At 34.7% G+C, this 16,138-nt stretch overlaps 2 protein-coding genes and 1 long non-coding RNA gene across 6 annotated transcripts; 1 reads left to right on the top strand and 2 right to left on the bottom strand.

Moving 5' to 3' along the window:
- Nucleotides 1-1,702: 1,702 nt before the first annotated feature.
- Nucleotides 1,703-5,055, bottom strand: LOC122576848 (ejaculatory bulb-specific protein 3-like). The gene is made up of 2 exons (XM_043747687.1): nt 4,818-5,055; nt 1,703-2,163 (listed from the first exon to the last, which is right to left on the bottom strand). The coding sequence occupies exons 1-2, from the start codon at nt 5,011-5,013 to the stop codon at nt 1,967-1,969; spliced, it is 393 nt and encodes a 130-aa protein (XP_043603622.1). The 5' UTR covers nt 5,014-5,055; the 3' UTR covers nt 1,703-1,966.
- A 119-nt stretch (nt 5,056-5,174) lies between these two features.
- Nucleotides 5,175-14,358, bottom strand: LOC122576847 (protein sneaky-like). 4 transcript variants are annotated; one of them, XR_006319919.1, is made up of 8 exons: nt 12,368-14,358; nt 11,046-11,261; nt 10,313-10,614; nt 9,855-10,042; nt 8,843-9,369; nt 5,842-7,696; nt 5,651-5,741; nt 5,177-5,349 (listed from the first exon to the last, which is right to left on the bottom strand). XR_006319919.1 is itself a non-coding variant. In XM_043747685.1 (6 exons), exons 1-6 carry the CDS (start codon nt 12,656-12,658, stop codon nt 7,049-7,051), a joined length of 2,172 nt encoding a protein of 723 aa, XP_043603620.1. In that variant the 5' UTR covers nt 12,659-14,358; the 3' UTR covers nt 5,175-7,048. The 4 variants fall into 4 exon arrangements, 1 of the variants encoding a protein (XP_043603620.1); XR_006319920.1 differs by lacking the exon at nt 5,651-5,741 and having other exon boundaries at nt 5,179-5,349; nt 6,014-7,696; XR_006319921.1 differs by lacking the exon at nt 5,651-5,741 and having other exon boundaries at nt 5,179-5,349; nt 6,178-7,696.
- Nucleotides 13,667-15,339, top strand: LOC122576849. Its single transcript, XR_006319922.1, has 3 exons — nt 13,667-13,806; nt 13,979-14,246; nt 14,342-15,339. It is a non-coding gene; the product is annotated as an uncharacterized LOC122576849 (long non-coding RNA).
- The last annotated feature ends 799 nt before the right edge of the window (nt 15,340-16,138 follow it).

Here is a 16,138-nt window from a genome sequence, read left to right as displayed (position 1 = left end):
CTTGCAGCCACTTTTCTATTTTTGTGGTGTGTTCTTGTAGTAATGTGACTGCTGTTTCTGGGTTAGTGTGTCTGACTAGTATAGCTGTATCGTCCGCGAATGTCAGTATTTTGCTATTGGTAGTTGTTGGTATGTTGGCCGTGTATAATGTGTATAGTATTGGTCCTAGGACGCTTCCTTGCGGAACCCCAGCCTTGATATCTTTAACTTCAGAGTATGTGTCCTTGATTTTTATTACGAAGGTTCTGCTGTTTAAGTAGGATTTTATTAATTGGTATATTTGCTCCGGGAATTGTTTTCTGATTGTTTGTAGCAGACTTTCATGGTTTATTTTTTCGTGTTTGTTAGGTTATATCTTTTTTCACCCGAACGTGTTAACATATTCCTGTTGCACAGAAATCGAACAGAATTCGAGGATGAAGGACGAAAGTAAGTTCGAAAAATTTGTAATTCGTAATACATTTTTCACAATTTTTCTTCAAATAAAAGTCCTTGCATAACAATTAAGCCTCTAAAAACTAAGAAATAAATTTTCCTAAAGAATTTGCACGATTCGTAAAGCGATACTTTCATCAAGAAAATAATTTTCTTGCATTCGTGTTGCAATGGCTGATAAAGCCACGATACAAGAGATACGAGAGATGCAATTCAATTAATTGTTTTTATTATCATGACAGGCGTGAAATTGGTCGCAAATTGTAGTTCGGTCACGTCGTTTCTATCTGATTATAATCGACAGCTTAAATGTCGCGCAAACCAACGTCTATATCGCAGCAAATAATTTGTCAAACACAACTGCAATTTCTTGCATGACGTTTAACGCCATAGGTCGCGACTGAGTTTTAATAGTCGATTGTTTCATGCAAAAAGGCGTTCCGTGTCAAGGATCACGATGAGTAATCAACTTCGAAGGATAATCGAGGATTCGTCCGGCACTCGCGTCTTCCTCGGCGCTCCAGTTATTAGATCTGATTTTACCCACTTTTAGCTGAACGCGAATTCAGGCCTGTCTCTATTCGAAGTTGATAAATTAGTCGTAGGCTCATTAATCACCGTTTAATTAGTCTCGAATTAATTATTGTGTTCGAGCGAGACGCAACAGATCATTTTCGCTGATAGCATGCAAATTAGATGAACCCTAAATGTTGGCTCGTGCACGAATAGTTTTTCGGTAATTCTGTGGTTGAAATTACTTGTAATACAATTTTTGTGATAGAGAATTAGACACGAATTTAATTTCTTGTTCTTTTGATGTTTAAGGAATTTCAGTCGAACAATCTTCTGTTCTGGTAATTAAACATTTAAGACGACAGGTATCTTAATTTTCTTATAATCAACAAATTTCAGTTGAATATGTTTCAAGGTCTGAAGCAATTTTTTTTTTTGCAGATTCTGAAACTATTTTCTCACTTGAAACATTTAAGGTGGACAATTTTTGAGTATTAAACTTATACTTTAAAATGTATTTTTCAAACTGAGATGAATAATTTTCAAGCTTTAAATATGTAGTTCTCTCTAGTAAATCTAAACGAAGGTATTTTTTTATTGAAAAATTGGAACTGAAATGTTTTCAAGTTTTAAACAGAGTCTGTAGTAAATAATTTAGACGTTAAAATATTTTTTAAACAAGAAAATCGAGAGGAAATAATTTTCAAGTTTCGTATACGTCTTTATATTAGACTAGAAAATCAACACTCTGATGTATTTTTCAGATAACTTTAATTGGTTGTAATTACAATTATAGAAAGGCCCTTGATGATTTCTCTTCGAAGAAATGTGCAGATTTGTAGAATACGTAATTCATTGTTTTAAAATGTTTTTATCATATAATCCATAGCGATCAATGGATGTTCTGTAAGCATTTATAGCAAATCATTGCAGTGCATCATTACGTGTATACCAAGTAGATTTAATATGAACAAGAATGAAGCGAAGATAATCGATGCCGTTGAATTACGAGGTTAATTTAGTCCACAGCTTTTTCTTTGAATTGGTTCTGAAGGTAACGTTGTCTGTAAGCTCCTGACGGGTCGTACTTAGCCTCCAGAAGACTCCATTCTTCCTCTCTATTGTCGATCAGATATTGCGAAAGCTTGTCCGCTATTTCTTTCTGCTTTTCGCTGCACGCTGAGCATCCGTGGGCCAATGCATCAGGCAAGTTTTCTGTAATTTTAATTATAAATCATTGAGTTTATTTTTACACACTAATTCAACTCAACGTAAAAACCATAGAAAAGGAGCTTTAATACAGCGATTCAGCTGATCTTTTTAGACGTATTTTAAAAGAGAACAGCTCGAAAGAGGTTAGACAGTAATGACAAAAAGAAACTTGTACTTCTTACACTGCATCGAGTCGAGTATAGGTGTTTAACCAGTTGGCTGTTTTTCACAGGTATACTCGCCATGAAAATATGAAAATGGCAATATTTTTTGTTATGAGGAGTATACTCGTCATGCGTAAAAAAAGATGAAACAGTCATGGCTTAAATCTACATTATAACAGCCACACATACTCTGTGTCTGATGAGTATGTATACAACAGTACAGTGCACAATATAAGTACATAATATAATACAAATTAGAGCGATAGTGTGATTGAATGTTCAAATCCCAAATTATTGGATATAGTTTCATTATGGACTTCATCGTTAATATTATATAACTAACACATACTTGATTGGATTGATTGGACGATGCTTATATAATCAATCAATTGCTCTCCAGTTATTCGTTATATCACTAAAATTATCTTCTAATGGGTTAGACATGGTGTACCTTGAACGTATTTCTGTTACGATGACAAAATTTCATAGTAATATGAAGATTATTCCTCTCGTATTGTTCTTGCCAATAGAAAGATGTCAAGAGACAGAAGGCCACCGCGTGAATGAATTTTGAGTTTAGAAACACTTGCAATTTCTTTCTTTTCCAAACGAAAGTCCTGATTTCAATAAAATTCACTCTAACGATATCGGATCTTGCTGTAAAGGTGTTCCTGACACAAAAGGCTAACACGCAGCTTCCTAAAAAGAAGACAAAAGACAGAGATAACAAACTTCCTTGCAATCAAGAATCTCAGCTGCAATGATGCGAGCAGAAATAAATTCTATACACGAGTAATTGTAACACGCGTGGATCCTTTTTCTTAGATGGCAAAGGACGCGTAATCGATTTAATGCGCGGCCTTGTACCTCAGGAATAGTAACGACGCTCATAAAATTGCGGTCGACCGTGAAACGACAACGTTCTGAACATCACTGGAATATGCATACGAGTGCACGGACATATCGTAATTGACTCGTCCGACATTTCTCTGAGCGAAGGTGCCTTGTAACGACCTTTGCGATGATGCTCTAAACGACACCGCCATAGTTTTTCTTCTTCCTCCTGGCGCTCAACCGTAACCTCTTGTTCGCGTTGTTTATGTTTCTTTGTTTTGACTCGTTGGATGTTCGGTGGTTAAGCCAGGCTATGACACATGATAAGTAGTCTTTAATTGGAGTCATTGGATGATTGTGTTAAACATGTGGAGGGTAAGGGGAAGAAACATGGAATGCCACTAAGTAATGACTTTATTATATTTAGATAATCGCGTTTTAATATGTTAGTGCACTATTGAGGGACCAAGGTCCATTGAGTTTAACTGTATTGTTCATAGCATGGACTCTAACATTACATGGGAAGGCCAGTCAGATCATTTTGATCCATTACTGAATTAGCAAAAATTATTGCTTTCATTTGATGTGTATTTTTCCTTATAAGTGTCTTTTTATAATTTAAAGTAATGATGAATTAATAGCATATTCTGTGACACTGAAACTCTAATTGGGGTTAGAGGTTAGAGAAAGAAGATTATTAGAGAAAGATGTGATTGTTTTATATTATCCTAATTTCTTCCTCCAAATTGAATATTAAAAATTGAATTGTTATCGAAATAAATAATATCCAATCATCCTATCAGTATCTAGAAAAAGTTCAAATAACCATGAAGCTAAGCCTAATCAGCACAGACATACAACAAGGAAAAAAGCTAAATGAAAATTTGATGATTTGGAAAGTTGAATGAGAAAGTTGAAAATTTAAAATAGTACAACCAGAAAGCTATGAAAAGGAAGATAAGTTAAATACTAAAGATTTCATAATAGCATCCTTAAGGAAGAAACACAGAGCAATAACACAAATGTAATTAAGTAGTAACTAGGAAAATACATTGTATTGTAGCATATTGGTACCAAAGTTAAATCATGCACATATAAATGATATTAAAACTAAGATAAAAGAATTAAACTACATGTACATCTAATAATAATAGGCTATAAAGATAGAATAACTATTCCTAGGAATAGGAAGTGTGTACATGTAACAAGTAAATCACTACGCTAAGCCAAAGAACCTCCTTGTGATAGACGTACAGTCTGACTAAATAAAGTATTCTTCCATTATTATATTAATGTTTACAAGCGCTGAAAATAGAAAGAATGGAGATATTTCTTGTCCTATTCCATAAAGAAGATCAACCATTCCCTGTTTTTACTCCAAAGTTTTTACGCTCACTACACATTTTATTTATAATTTTTCACTGTTCAACAGTTTTATAGCATCGAAATGCCACAAACAAAATGTAGTAGAACATAAAATAAAAATAATACAATAAAATGTATTTCATTTTTAAAATAAATACGAACCACCCCTATACATATATAAATAATAAATTATCTAAATAGAACAACACACTATAATCGACTTATCACGCAAAACGACAATCATTTTCTATATATATATATATAAAAAAAAATTTTACATAGGAAAAATCTCACTTTTAAGTTCAGCCGCGTCCGGGGTGCAAGTACCACGATCAAGTAAGCAGTTCACGTATCCTTTCAGAAGTCTCTCGTTGTTCAGTACGAGGTTGATGTCGATGTCGTCGTACTTCGTCGTATATTTGTCTTCGGAATGTACTTCACCGAGCAGGAAGCAGATAGCAGCCACGACAGCAATCAGGACAGTCTTCATCTTCGTTGAGCGGAGATTCACCGTTGCTGGCTTTTTCGATTACTGAACGTCCAGCTCGTTAGCGTGGAGATCTTATATGTCTCGTGCATGGCTCGTTAGTAGCACGAAATCGCGGCCAATTACTTATCATACCTAAAGGAAATTGTACCTACCGCGTAATTCCTTAGGAAAAATGCACACGGAAAGATCATTTTCTTGCGCGCCGCGATGTTCGAAGAACCGAGCAATTCTTGTTAACGTGGATGAAATTCGATTTTAGCTTGCAACAGCTGACCGGTACCTCTATTGTGCCTCTTGTGCGTCATCCGTATGAAAATGTTGAAATACCAGAGTTTCCTACAAATTTTGAAAATAGTACGGTAAAACGAAGAAATGGCAGAATAATAGAATCATAGAATAGTAATATAGAGAAACAGTAAAATTATAAAACAGTAGAGTTATAAGATGAGAAAATAGTAAAATAGGAAAATTGTAAATCAAAGACCATAGGCAGGAAACATGATGAACAATTGTAAAATTCCATAATCAATTCCATGTTATTAAAATTGCCCTCTTATTTGCTTGCAAAATTAAATACGTATTTTTACACCCTATTGAACATTAAAAAATTGTTCATAAAATTTCGTAGGTCTGTCACCTGCACTCAGGAAGCTTATATTTCCGAATCTAACAAGCTATTCCTTTTCCAGGAACCATAACCCTAGTTTGTCGCGTTCCCCTCGAGTGCTCTTCAAATGATAAAGTAATAAAATGGCAGAGTAATGGAATAACAAACTGATGAAGCAGTAAAACAGTGAAACGATGAAATAATAAAATTATCCTTCTTACATAAGTTAAAATGCTACAAAGAAAATGAGTAGAACTCGAGTTTCCTTCAATTACGAAATCATGGATACAACATTTTAACTAATAAGAACAGTATACGTATTATGTACTTTGTTTTTTGTACAGTACTAGCAATTATAGCAATCATCGTTAAATTCTCTTTATAACAACATACAGTATCTTGCCTCTTCGTGTATGTGAACGGAATTTAACCAATTTGCGAGACCTCATGTCGTATTCAAGTAGATTCGTCGCACAATCGCAATCTTTCCTTGAATTATGTGAAACAGACGTAAATCGTTCCGCGTCTGCAACTCATTATACTTATGTTAACGTTACCTTGATACATCGTTGGCTTCGTGGAAATTTAATGGAGATGCGAGATTCCTCGGATAATACCATTGTATTATAAAACTAGGAATGATCCTACTTTGTGCTCTTGAATGTTTTGTATTCCATTCGAGCATCACAGTCCTCATAAATCCAACATAGTAAATGCACGGTTTAAGTTCTCGTTTCTTCCTCATGAAATCTGAGACTTCTTGTCGAGTTTGTTACGTGAGATCTATACGTAGAGATGGCCTTACCATCTCTGATGATATCATAGTTTCCCGAAAAATGTTTCTAGCCACTACTACCTACAATCTTGATTAGTATCATTGGTACCTCGAGGCGTAATATTGATCCTATCATATGTACTTTCTTCAAAAGAATACGTAATCTCCAATCGTATGTTAAACATTGGAATAAAATTAATCGATTTGGCATAAATTTAAGTTTCCTTGTTTTAAATTCTACTGGCTTAATCATTTAAATGGCTACCAAAAGACATAAATCAGGAATTAATGTATTCATATTCAATAATTAGTAGCATAGTACATAAATAAAGAATGGTTATAATTACAGCACCACCATTCATATAATATAATTCAATAATTAAGCTTATTAATTAACGTCTTCAGTTATAAATCTTCAACAAGTCTTCTTCTTCTTTTTAGATTCTTTAAAGATCAACGATGCATTAACTCAGCATTTCATTTGCAATTTTTGTTGCTTAGCTTACATCATTGTATTTCAACATTGTGATTATAAAAGTGAGTCGCAAGGATTTTTTCAAACATGTTATGAGTTACTGTGTTTATCAATAATGTTGCGTTTAGGCAACTTGTACGAATTATTCCATCGCTTGGTCGACAGCGAGTTGACTGAACTAAAAGTCACTGCGTTGGGTGTCGTACTCTTCCGTTTCAGTATCGGAAAACTCAGTGCAAGCATAGCAAATCTTTCCTATGTCTCTCCAGCATTCAGCGCAATGCAAGAAGGGGCAGCCTGGAGTGGTGCATGCTCGGTACTTTGGCCCTTTTCTAGGCTCCGGATCGCCGCAGATTAAACATCTTTCTCTGGCACAGGCGAAGTACTTGAGCCATCCAAAACGATCCGGCCATTTAAGTCTCACGGCCAACCAGAAATTCACCTCGTTCTCCAAATGACGCGTTCTCACCATATTCTTTACCTTAGCCTTCATGAACTTGGCGTACGAGAGTCTGCGCCGTAAACTCTCGTTATAGAGGTACAATACTCGTCTCTTTTCTCTTCTTCGATAAAAGAACGAGCAAATGCCACGACGTAATCTCTCAGTGTAGATGGACGCGAAGATCAGGAGGAAAACTGCTATGAAGGTACCGTAGATCTTGACGATTACGTAAGCGGGTAGTTTCGTAGGTCGAGGAAGGCACGCGCTGTTCGAAACCACGGTTTTGATTCGTTTCTTCACGTTGAAACCGCGAATCGCGTTTCTGATCAATGATGCGATCACCCCCGTTCCTCGAATTTCCAAACTTAGGTCGTGGTGGCCTGCCTGAAAAAACACATTATTTTAGAACGATGCAAACTGTGGATTCTTTTGCAAAATATATATGTATCATTACATTATTATATACTATTATTATATTATCATTATTATATATTATAATTATATATACAGGGTGAGTGTCCTAACATGACGACTTAAAATAACTTGCAAATTATACGTTGTAGGAAGGGACGTTTGAAGCAGAAGTTGCATGGTATCTAGGGGCACATAATCCTATAATTTGTTTTTTATTACCTTACATTTTTAACGATATACTAGGATCACGTTCAGTTTTTTAAATGGAATGTCTAATATTTTAGATAGCCTAGATACCATGCAATTTTCGTTTGAAACATTGTTTCGTACAAAAAATAACTTACGAGTTATTTCAAGTCGTCATGTTAGGAGACTCGCCCTGTGTATAAAATATGTAAGTAATTGCGCAATATCTGTGATTCTCCGGGTTTCAATCGTACAGTCAAGTGGAAAATCAAATAACTTTCACTGACATTAGTACATTGCATTGCGTTGTGTGAAACAGATCAGGTCTGTTCCGAACAAGCATAAGAATCTTGGGAGTTTCAGGAAACGTTGGACCAAAGCGCAACGTACTATTGAAAACACGATTGAAACGCAAAGAACCATAAACACGTCACGTCATTCGTGCATAATTTTCTAAAATAGTCTTAACACATTACTCACTCGCAGTAAATCAAGAGGATACATACGACAGACTGTCAGTTCAAGATTCCAGATATTATCGATTTCGGAGTCGACAACTCTCATCGCCATCATCGTTGTCCACTTTGAAAAAGTAGATAACGCGCTATTATTATTGACAGCGCACGTGCGAATCTTTCTAATAATCTTTCTACTTCTACCGCTTCTAATAGATTTGGGAAAAACCGATCGGTGGCCTGCCGGTTGATAACCGAGGTAACAAAACGCAGATGTATAGGCAACCAGTCCATAAACGCTGATGCTATGAAGCCTATTAATAGGCTGCTGATAAGCAACGTGTTAAGACTTTCGAGCGGCGCATGTATCATCTATCATTTCAACTCCTTAATCGTGAACCACTGATACTTAAAATGACCCTGTTTCTAGGTAAATCTACCCTGTTTATATCCTACTTATACAAATGAATTCTACCTGAGCGTACTCCATATAAGCGTGCCTCCTGATTAAATCTAACACTTCATAAAATAACCAATCCAAAATTACGAAAACACTGGCCGTGATGAGCTCGAGAAGCAATTTAACTGTCTGTCCAGTCAAATGAGACCTTTCGGTTTTGCTCGGTTTCACACTGTAAGGGTCAACAAACTTTCTCCTCTCGATTTTCTTGAACGGCAACAGAGTCATACTACCGCGTGCTCTTCTTCTTGCGTCTATCTTGCGGAAATAGGGCGACACATATATATTGTCGAACTCAATATCATTCAAATATTCGTCGTGGTATCTCTGAGCGTCGAGAATGATTTTTAGAAACACGAAGGACAAGCATCTTTTTACGATGGTCATCACGGACTGGAACAATCTTCTTCGCACTGTGAATTCGTGTATTACCGCTCTGGCAGCATACTCTGAATCTTGAAGATCCAAAATCACTGGCGGCTTCCTCACTTTGTATTGCAGCTTCGCGTCCTTTAAGCTTCGGCTGAATTCGTCCCGAGCACCTTCGAAGAAAGATCGTCCGGGTAAACTTTAACACAGGAAATCGCGATTCGCAAACGGTGCCTGACGTGCGAGCCTCTCGGGAGCCAAACTGGTCAACTCCACTTTTGATTAATTTATTATTTTAATTATATAAATTAACATTTATTAATATTTATTTCTCGGAAAGCAAATGATTTGCATTTATGAGTTAATTCGTCGCGAGAAAATGACGTAAATAATAATAAATTTTAAAAGACATGGATCAAGTTCCACGTCTTCCAAGTGGCTCGCGCGTGACTAATAAGAGAAAAAGACGAATCTTTTCTAACAAAATAGATCGCATCAGGCTTGGACACGTTAAACGGTTAACATATTTGTTAAATGATTATTTTAAAATAATATTGAACTTCCGTTCAATATTTAATAGTAGGAAAATTGATAAAGAATTATGTTTCGTTCTTTTTCATTTAATTTTTAAGAAGAATCAATAATTTTATAATAACACCTTTCAAAGCGATGTATCCCTCGCCGATGCCACTATCAACCTTTCCTTCAGGATCACAGATACTAGAACCACCCAGTGCTTGAACCAGATTACAGACGAAAGTGAGTTTCATCGGCCAACACAGCAGCCAAGCAGCAAATACGCTCACTGCTTCGTAACACTTGTCATAAGCATTACCGAACATGTCCCTTTAAGATTATTTGACAATATTAATTTAAATTTCTAACTCACGAGAAACCTATAAAGAAAATGTATTGTAATTTCCATTAAATAATTGAAATGAGGTAGAGAGAACATAATTTGATGGTATAAATAATAAATGATAGAAATAAAATAAATATTTGGTAAATTTTATAATTAGCAAAAGTTGCCAAATATTTTGATTGGAATACTCGGGCAGTATTAAAATTAAATGGTATTATAAATTGCAAGATATGTAACAGGTTTTTCAAACATACCTACATCTTCCCGCACCTCGACTAAGTTGCTCCTCGCATCGAGCTTCGATTTTTTTCTTATATTTAGCTTCAAATATTTCTGCATCTGATTTGGCTTCTTCAATTTTTTTCTCATGCTTCTGTTCGATTTCCTTGCTTCTTTTTGTATCACCTTGCAACTCGTCCAAATAATCGTTTTCCTCCTTTAATCGCAACATTTCTTCCTCTCCCTCCACTTCTTCGACAATCGGGCTCATTAAGTCCCTCACCGAAGAAAGCGTGTCTTTTATCTCATTTGCATCCGCTTTCATAGCAAGGATCGCCTTTTAATAAATATAACGATTAAAAATAAGAGGAATGTTCGTAACTGGCGCCGACGCAGCAAAAAAAAAAAAAAAACACGCAGACATACGTATCTCTACCTGGATCATACTGGATCTTCCTGTGCTTTCGGAAAATTTTATTCCAAATTGTGTAACCTAACAAACATTGGAATCGTAACTGGCATCGAAATTATTTCGACTTTAATATGAATTCGCTCAAAATATGAATTTTAATTAAAATATAACGAGCAAGGTTATCTGAGCCTCCTAATTTGCTGAAAACACAGGAATGATGAAGTTGCATATTTTATTCTATTTAGTTGATACTGTATATTTTTTGATCCTTTCTAATAAAAATCAATGTTTCGCGTACACATTGTAAGAGTTAATTTACACTTATTTACTCGTTGTTAACAGAACAGTAGATATACCTGTTGAAATGGTTTGAACATTAAATCAAATCTTGTCTTGGTAAGGTTGTACGTCAACTGTGTAGTGCAGCCGAATGTTCTTACCACCTCCTTAGCGTTATACACTAAATTAAACAATGGTCCGGCAATGATGTATCCAAAAATCAGTGCTCTCAACATACTTCGACCTGCTCGGCCAAAAAACGCTGGTATCGTCAAAATGGAAATACACCTCACCTATTGTGTTACAAATAAATAACAAATATTAAATGAATAATAAATAAGTTCTTATATATATCGAATTTCATATTTCAATATTTCCAATAAGATATTTAGCGTTTTTATTAACATATGAAATATATCGTCCAAAAGTTTGAAGAAAAACAATAGCAATTTCCGCTACTGGCAAAACATAGTAACATCACTTCGTTATTCGCAAAGCATCTCGCCTGCGATGTGTTAACAATGGTAAATATCGAATATGTTACGTTCTTAAATATTGATCACTTATTATTGTAAATGTTATAAATATTCAGAAACTGAATAACAGGTATGCGAGATCTTATGCAGGTAAAGGTTTATTTAATTATTATTTAATTCGACTTGCAAATTTTTAAGTGTTAGATTTTAAAGAGTAGAGCGCCGCACATCGGTGGTGCGTGAGAAGCACACTTGGACCGTTAAGTGCTAATAATAATATCTGATCTGAAGCAGACGGAAGAATTGTAAATAAAACATGAAAAATGTGTGTGGAATTATAAATAATGGACTGCTTGATTTAAAATTTAAAACGTACGGTGCGAGAAATATTTATGATACGAAGAATGTGACAAAAAACAAACGTGGAATCCATTAAATACGTCAAAGGATGATTTCAGCGTTATATCATGACGAGCTGTTCGTTCATGCGAATCAGACTTAATTACAGCAGTTGTAATCAGTTAACGGATTATGATCAATTGCAGTTACACGCAGCAGATATAATCGCAATTACTTGACAGACAGCATTACGTTGCTAATGAAGTTTCCACTGACTAAACGAGCTTCGACACGTGCCGAGAAAAGCTAGTTACGAAGTAATCTTCGAGAGACATATCGTGAAATATATCACAGTGACTATTAATTTTTCATTTCTAATCTCGAGTACACGGGAAATTGTAGTGTGGAAAGTTATTAATTAAACAATAAAACATGTGTTTATTTTCGGTGGAACTGCACTTAAATTTTACTTGCGTTACACTTGCTTTACGAAAGTATCAACAAAGGTGGTGTGTTTCTATTACGAATAATCGGTAGGAAAATTGTTTTTAGAGATAAAATATTCCGAAGGAGTTGGTTATCACCTGAATCGACAAGGCACATCCAATTGACAGCATCGTAATCAAAATACCACCAAGGCACACGCTGGTATACGCTTCGAACTGCAGGTCGACGATAATGCATTCGTATAGAAGAGCAGCCATAAAAAATCCGAGCAAGAAACCGATAAAGGCACGCGATTTCTTATGAGTGCCTATCGGATCAAAACAAATACGGAACAGGTTTGGAAACTTGGCCTGGTAATGCTTGAGGAAATCTTTCTTGAATTTCTCCACTCGAAGACCGAAATTGGTCACATTCTCCATTCCGGGCATTTCTACTATCTTGTATGAAAGAGTTTATCTAGTAATTGTGTGTAATCAATTTATGTAACTCGTTCGAGTCAAAGTATCGTTGGTTAAAGAAGAAATTCTTGACACGTATTTCTGAATCCTTATACTAGAATCTTCTTCTTGGAAACACCTCGTAATTGTATTAGATCTGTCGATCGCGAAGTCATAGGGACTTTCGTCAAGGAACGCCTTGATAGATATCGAAAATTTATGTATTAAAACAGTCGTTATGTAAGAGGAGAATTTCTGTTCGGCAATGCGATAACTCGATGCCTCTCAAGCTACCGCTTTCTAACTAACAAACAAATCAATACTAGCGATATTTACTTTTTCACGGCTCGTACTTATTGCCTACTTTTTACCAACATTCTAACAGTTTTTAACAGTAGATCGGCAAATTAGTGGATCGTATCATCGACACAAAGGATATACGCGACATTTGGCGAAATGAGAATTTACGTCTCACGGGTTCTGAAATACCGACTTCGAAAAAGACCGGACTTGTTTCTTACGCCATCTACGATTTGCTCAGGGGAACATAGGAATTACTGCATGTCAAGTCGCTTTTCAACCTCGATTTAATCCCAATCGAATGGAAAACGATAAAGGCCAGTAGCCATGAGAAGATCTTTGTTCGTTACACGCATAAACGCAGACGATCTAATGAATTGTTGAATGATTCACAAAAGAAAGTTACAACGTTGATTATGCTTGAAATTAAGATTAAACTTTATTGTGTGTTAAGAGATTGTAAACAACACAACTACAATGCGAATCCATGATTATGCAGAAATCGATGAAGCTATCTAACAAGTGTTCCATGATGATACAATAGCGATCACAGCCAATCAGCTCATAATATTATTTATAATACAATTCATAATTCTATCATATACCATGATACAGTTAGCAATTGTATATGAAATAATACTAAGTTTCCAGGTCTCACCACGTGGAGGTTGCTGCGAGTGGAGACCCACCCTATCTACGATCCCATCCACCCTCCTTTTACGCAAAAATTTACTAATTTTGAATAGAAGAAATTACAGCAAATTCTACTTTTCGTATGCGTTTGCGAAACGTTCGATCCTTCGGTCGTTGCGAAGCTAAACCGATTTCGACAGCTAAAGGTAAAAGACAAATTAAATCTTAAATTAAATTATATTTCTTTAAGAGACAGTATATTCTTTATACATCTTTGCTGTCAAAGAAATGAAGAATATTTGACGCTTAAAAGTGTTTAAAAAGAAGTAAAATGCGCATCATGGAGAATTATACTAATTTTCTTCATCATTCACATAGCACCCATAATTACGCACGCACTTAATACAAATCTAACTACAAGCATTGAAAGCATTGGAAGCATTGAAAGCATTGGAAGCATCGAAAGCAGCTTAAAATTGTTGTACCTACGAATTTCAAAACACCCTCTATATTCTACCTAATACAGAGCTCTCATGGGTTCTAACTACCATATATTTAAACATAATGAAGAGACAGAGAGAATGGGTATTTTATAAAATGATATCTTCAGTGTTGTGCATCGCGAAATTCTTCTTTACATGTATCTGTAAATACTTTGTATCTTCCTAGTAGTCTTGTAGAAATTTCTGAAACAAACTTGAATTTAAATTAGTTTAAACAAAATAAAACATTCTTTTATAGGTCCTATCTATCAGAGACGTGAACGGGATCTTTATAGATCCTAACTATCACTAGTCTTGATACCTTTTTAAATCCTACTTGTGAGAAATTTGAAGGTTTCTCCATTAACCCTATCGGTCAGGATTTAGGAAGGTTCTTTTATAAGTCCTGACCAGAAAATTTTAAAGATCCATCTATGGGGGTCTGATATAAGAAAGATCTATTCATATAAAGAAATGGAATGGGAAATTGTATTGTATAGGGCATTGTATAGGGCAAGCGTGGGACGTAAGTGTCCTTCCGTCGATCTCACAATAGATCCTGAAATAAACTTAAACCATACAAAAATTAGTGCACTTCTATAAATATATATAGTTAGATAACAATAAAAGGGACTCAAATGTGACTTCTTCATACATGTTTCTTCTCCGTAAATCATTTTTTTAAATCCATACTATTTCACTTCCTAGTCGTTTGTTCATAGGTACTTGAGAAGTCGTTAAGATTTCATATGCATAATTTATACTTCCTACAAGTTAATCAATCTGGAACATACTCATTTATTGGATTAGTACATTAAAAAAAGAACCTGGAAGGAAGACATATTAGACACAAGAAGATATCAAATTACCAAGACACGAGATTCGATCTAAGAATTTGAATTGAAAAATTTGAATCTAAATTTAACTTGGGTTCTTAATTGAATTGAAGTTCTAAGATGAAGGAAGAACAGATAAAAATCACCTGGTTTATTTCTTAACGATCCAATTAATTTGACAACGAGCTTGTAACAACTTCATTTACCAAATTGATTCATAACCAATTCATATTTATTATTTAAGATAAATATTACAATAACGAATATTCAGGTTATTCATTCTAAAAAGATGTACTGATCATTCTTGCTTGCGTATTTTTCAAATAAATTAATAGTGGGATGATATACAAAAATATCTTTTTTCCTTTTTGACTACATTTTTTTACTTTTCCTTAAATGCAATATGAAATTATTTAATGGAAGTCCATCCCACCCAAAAAATATTCATTATTTAACAAACAACAACATATCTTAGCAGTATTTTCAAACATAAACAGAAAAGGAAATGACTCTGCAAGCCAGAAGAGCCATCAAAGTATCCATTCGATGTAACCGAATTATTATTTTTTCAACGTTAATTAATTTACTACTGATAAAAAAAAACAGAAAATTCCCGTGTGTATTATTTACGCAACATTGATAATTATAATTCTATGCACACAAATTTACATGTTCGCAACACTAATAACGGGTCCAGTGTAGCCATATAGTAGGCTACCGATGAAACTGTATCTGATGATCCAGAAGCAGGAACGTAGTTCCAGAGTCCAGTGGAAGAAGATTGGGCATGATATAGTCGCAATACTACTTTCAAAAACGCGATCGTTGATCAATGCAACTCTAACTAGAAAGCTAATTAAAATAATCACGACAAAATACCGAAACACTAATTCTTAAAATAAAAATAAAATTAATATTCATATAGGAAGAAAAACCTATTTCAAATATCGTACTAAAACAAACTGCAATACTATAAAATTAATAAAAAACGTTAACACCTGTAAATCTAACATTAAACGAAGGAAAAAGGTTTAAAGCATACAAGAAAAACTCTTGTCCTCTTGCACACGAAATTTGATACATTTTAACGGAAAGACGAAATTAAACTCATACTTTCATATTTCATATTTCACATATAACAGAAATAATACTGAATATAAAACACAAATAATGCATTTGTTCTAGGCTATCGTAAAATAGAAGATAAAGATTAAATCTAA

Source organism: Bombus pyrosoma, linkage group LG17, assembly GCF_014825855.1.
Source record: "Bombus pyrosoma isolate SC7728 linkage group LG17, ASM1482585v1, whole genome shotgun sequence".
Taxonomy (NCBI): Eukaryota; Metazoa; Arthropoda; class Insecta; order Hymenoptera; family Apidae; genus Bombus; species Bombus pyrosoma.
Note: the sequence above shows the minus strand (reverse complement) of the source record. Positions and strands in the feature narration are given on the sequence as shown.